Source organism: Gekko japonicus, unplaced genomic scaffold (assembly GCF_001447785.1).
Source record: "Gekko japonicus isolate JY-2015 unplaced genomic scaffold, Gekko_japonicus_V1.1 scaffold4479, whole genome shotgun sequence".
Classification (NCBI taxonomy): Eukaryota; Metazoa; Chordata; class Lepidosauria; order Squamata; family Gekkonidae; genus Gekko; species Gekko japonicus.
The window spans coordinates 51,141-56,088 of record NW_015173274.1 but is presented as its reverse complement, the minus strand read 5'-3'; the positions used below and the strand labels follow the sequence as shown (position 1 = coordinate 56,088).

General features: G+C 45.1%; 1 protein-coding gene across 1 annotated transcript in view; it reads left to right on the top strand.

Moving 5' to 3' along the window:
- RAD21L1 (RAD21 cohesin complex component like 1) overlaps nucleotides 1-4,948 on the top strand; it is a 45,400-nt gene that overhangs the window by 17,136 nt on the left and 23,316 nt on the right. Inside the window, exon 6 of the mRNA XM_015422833.1 lies at nucleotides 3,937-4,029. Within this exon, the coding sequence (XP_015278319.1) occupies nucleotides 3,937-4,029 (93 nt within the window). The remainder of the gene's footprint in view (nucleotides 1-3,936; nucleotides 4,030-4,948) is intronic.

Below are 4,948 nucleotides of genomic sequence, written 5' to 3'. Positions count from 1 at the left end.
ATCTAGATGGATGGAAATGCAGGACAAGCCTCCTGCTCTCACGTTGCCAAGATGGAGAGTCAAGGCATTGTGTGTAGAGAGAGCCTATTAGACAAGAAGTAAGGAAACTTCCCCTAAGAGTACTAACAATCTACAAAGGGATAGCATCAGAGAGGGAAGGAAAGGATATTTATTGTCCTAGCCTCTCTATCTGACAGAACTCTCTTGTAGTCTTCCTCCGTAGTTTGAAGCAAGAGACAGTGCAAATAGTCTTTCACTTCTAAAAACAAGAATGTTTTAACATTTACTTCTGTATCCATATGCCCCTTTGATGACTGCCTGAGGTTGTTTCTGTCAAAAAAAATAACACACTTTCTTTTCTTTACTGTATGTTTTGCGTTTTCTATTTTCAATGTTTACTTTTTCTACTAGGGTTATAGTATTTTGAGAACAAATAAGAGGACATATTTCCCGACTGACTACTTCAAATAAGTGATCACTATGACAAATCTCATTTTAAATACCCCTACTGTTTAAACTAGGAGCTGCGGTGGCTCAAGTAGTTAAGACGCTGAATTGCAGGCTGCAAGGTCAGTAGTTCAGCAGTTTGAGACCCGAGTGCCACATGACGGAGTGAGCTTCCGTCTCTGGTCCCAGCTCATGCCAACCTAGCAGTTCGAAAGCAAGCAAGACATTGCAAGTAGATAAATAGGTACCACTTCGGTGGGAAGGCAACAGTGTTCCATGCGCCTTGGTGTTTAGTCATGCCAGTCACATGGCCACGAAAATGTCTTCGGACAGCACTGGCTCTTCGGTTTGGAAACGGAGATGAGCACTGCACCCCTGGAGTCGGATTTGACTGGCTTTCAAGCAAGGGAAACCTTTACCTTTACCTAACTGTTTAAGCCATGATAATTGCTACTAACTAGGAATATTCCTAACCTTCTAACCCCAAAAGAGGACATTTTTATCAGGGTTTTTTTTAAGAGCCCAAAAGAGAATGGACACACACACAAAAACTATGTTGTTTAAAATGAGGACACCTGCTAACCTCGTTTCTACAGCTAGCAAAAGCTAAAATATGTTTAATTACCACAGTGTGCATCAGTTTGTAGCACCTTCTCTTCCCACCCACCCCTATCCCCCAAGTGTTGGGTACATTTGCAAGTTTGCTTATAGAAAAATAAAGCATTTATAGTTTTAAATTTCATAACTGTGCCACATAGCTCAATTTATAAGCTAAGTTTTAAAAGATGCATTTTATGTTTCCAGTGATGCAAATTCATCATTATGGGTTACAAAACTGGAGTCAGTGGGAGGTGATGGATAAACCAAGAATTTGTTAACAGTAAAAGAGAGGAGGAACATTTGAGCCTGCAAACTTACAAAATGTGTTGTGTAGCTCTTTGCATATTGTGCTTGCATCCCAGGGTTTTTTAAATCATCTCTGCTTCTTGCATACTTTCCCCCCAAAATCCGTATTTACTGAACTCATAAAACCTCCCCTTTTTAGGGGAGTCAATAAAATCTTTATACAAAAAAAAAACATAATAATTTTATTGTCCTTATCACAGCCTTTTTTTTTTTGATTGGTTGCTCAGGAGGTGTTTTAAATTTTGTAGGACTGAAATCGCTACGGGATTCCTTCTAAATAATTAATCATAATGGCATGAGGTGTGCTTTTAAAAATGCATATGTCTAGCCTCTTAACCACAGTCAAAACGATTTACTCAATTGCTTTGCATTTTAAAGATACGTTTATTTTTGTATTAATGCCATTGGCATACCTGAAACCTGGGCTGGACACCCTGGGGCTCTGCGGTGCTATTCCTCTAACTTACTGTTGCTTTCCTATCGTGGCTCATCTGCCTGCCAGCTGAAAGCCACAACATCCTTTGAAATCCCAGGGATGCCTGATAAGGAGGCACCCACGACTCCCCCAGATCTCCCCCCCCATAGAAAGATGAAGAGCTAAGATCAGAAGGCAACTACAAGAATGCAGACAGAGCAAATGTTTAATGGCCCGTCGACTGCTGCAAGATGAGTCATTACAGGAGCCCTGCTAACTTGCCAGCTGCAGATAAGATCAATCAGGGAAAAGCGACATAAGCTGGGTGTGAGCTGTGGCCACTTTGTGGAAGCAACACGTCACCTCACGGTGAATTCTGCGACCACAACTCCTGACTCTGCTCCTGTGACTCTTGGACCAGCTTGACTCTGCTTTTTTTGAGAGCCAGTTTGGTGTCGTGGTTAAGTGCACAGACTCTACTCTGGGAGAACCGGGTTTGATTCCCCACTCCTCCACTTGCACCTGGCTGGATGACCTTGGGCAAGCCATAGTTCTGATAAGAGCTGTCCTTGAAAAAAGAGCCGTTTCTGTCAGAGCTCTCTCAGCCCCACCTACCTCACAGGGTGTCTGCTGTGGGGAGGGGAAGGGAAAGGAGTTTGTAAGCCGCTCTGAAACACCTTTGGGTAGTGAAGGGCGGGGTAGAAATCCAATCTTCTCTTCTTCTTCTTCTTCTTTTGGACTCTCTCTGACTGTAACAACTGACCCTGGACTGTTTGGACTATCCTGTGAACCAGGGCTATTTTTGGGCAGGAACGCATAGGAATGGAGTTCCAGCTGGCTTCAGAGTTGGCCACGCCCACTACAGCCAAAATCTCTGAGTGCGTGGCTACAGAGGGAAGGCCTGGAGAGCGACCCCCCCAGTAACTCCGAGGTGGGCAGGCCAGGTGGGGCTCTGGAAGTATCGGGGAGGCATTTAAATGTCTCCCTTTGCCTCCCCTGGCCTGTCCAAGGGCCAGCTTGCCCGGGCTCCCCGCAACTGCGCAGCACCCAGGCAAACCAAGGGGAGGCATGGGCGTGTGGCCTAATATGCTAATGTGCTGTGCTGTGGGGGTGTAGCCTAGTATGCTAATGAGTTTCTGCTGTTGGGTGTGGCCTATTATGCTAATGAGTTCCTGCTGGGCTTTTTCTACAAAAAAAGCCCTGCTGTGAACACTCCTTTGACCTGCTCCTGCCTGCGTGACCTGGACTTGGAGCCTGTGAGACCAGCTGGGCTACGACAGCACCTTTAGAATTTTTGTCACGGTGGTGTGCACAGCCACAGAACTGGCGCCACAAAATAGCTGCCACAGGAGGTGGAGCCAGCCACAAAACGGCTGCCACAGCTTATCTTCAGTCACCCGGTGAAAGATCCTTGTGCTGTGGTGGCAGCACAGCCAATCAAAAGCCTTGTTGGAAAAAAGCCCTACCCGGCCCCACCCACTTTCTGAAAACACATGCCAGACTCCAGGAAAGGTAATGGCGGGTACCGTGGTGCCCATGGGCATCACGTTGGGGACCCCTGTATTGGGTTCTTCTGATACATTTTAGTTATGACCAGGGGACATTTCCTGCAGGAGCGCACAGGAGCAGAGCTCCGGCAGTAAAGAGCCCAGGGGGCGGGCAAATGCAACAAGCCCGCACATGCAACAAGCCCCACCCCCTGCTCCCAGCAGCCCCGGGCCACAAGGAGCAAGCAGCCAGGTAAGTTGCTTGCAATCCAAAACAGTCCAGTGGCACCTTTAAGACCAAGTTTTATTCAGGTACCAGCTCTCCCTCCTCTGTGAGGGCAGATTTGCACGTTCCCCCCCCCCCCATAGCTAGCAATCCAAAACAGTCCAGTGGAGCCTGAGCGTTGGGTGTTGCCTTCTGACACACGTCCGGTGAGGTCAGGGGGTGTGGCACATGCAAATGAGTTATGCTAATGAGCTATGCCAATGAGCCCCTGCACCTCTTTTTCTATGAAATGACCCCTGGTTATGACTTGAGGCTGCAGTGCTGTGGCAAGGCTTGGTCATTTTTCTTGAAGCCTGTATTACTTCAACTACTTGGATTATATTACATTTTAATGTGCTCAAAAAAGGGGATTACAAAGGGCCTTAACTGTAATGCAACTGATACTTTTTAAAAAGATGATGTTCTGGGAGCTGAGAAGGATATCTTCATTATAGACACAGAGGAAGACGTTCTTTTACCCCAACAGCTTCCTGCAGAAGATCTCGCAGGTGAGTTTGCTTTGAATTCTTTTCAGCAAGCGCTTACACTAGAATGGCTGGCCACACACAAATTAGACTGTGTTGGAACCTCTCGTGCACCATTTGTGTCACTTGTCGAGGAAAAACAGACTGAATGTACAGTCTAGCCAGGTTTCTTCATTTGTTTGTTTAAATACTGTTTTAAAAGCCAGTGTAGGTTTTCTGTTTGTGCTTCAGGCTGAATTGAACATGCCTCGTGTATGAAAATGTCCTTCCAGGCCTCTTCATCTTTTGAATTCTGTTTTCTTCTTGAATACAGTTTTACCTTTCTGCTGCATATTTAATAATCATTGCATTTTTTTAAAAAAATTAACCTGAGGTGCAGTTTGCGGGGAGGGCAGGATAACCTGAGGTGCAGTTTGCGGCGGGAGGGCGGGATAAAAATCTAATTAATAGATAAATAAATAAAATAATTAATAAATACATACAAACATACATTTGACTTTTCAGATGAAATGTTAATTTAAAAAACAAACAAACCCTGAAGTGCAAACTAGGATTTAACAAGACCTTCTTGACTGTACAATCCTCGTAGAAGTCCGTATTTTCCCAAAAGATCCACTGTTTAGCATTTTTATTTCATGTCAGATTTATTTAATTTTATTTATTAATTTTTATCCTGCTGCTCTCTCCAGTTCTAGTCCAGCACTTTATACCACACTGGATCTAACAATAGTAAAGAAGAAGAAGAAATTGGATTTATACCCCACCCTTCACTTGGAGTCTCAGAGCAGCTTACAAACTCCCTCCCCTCCCCACAACAGACACCCTGTGAGGTAGGTGGGACTGAAAGAGCTCTGACAGAAACGGCTCTTTTTCAAGAACAGCTCTGACAGAACTATGGCTTGCCCAAGGTCATCCGGCAGCTGCAATTGGAGGACTCGGGAAT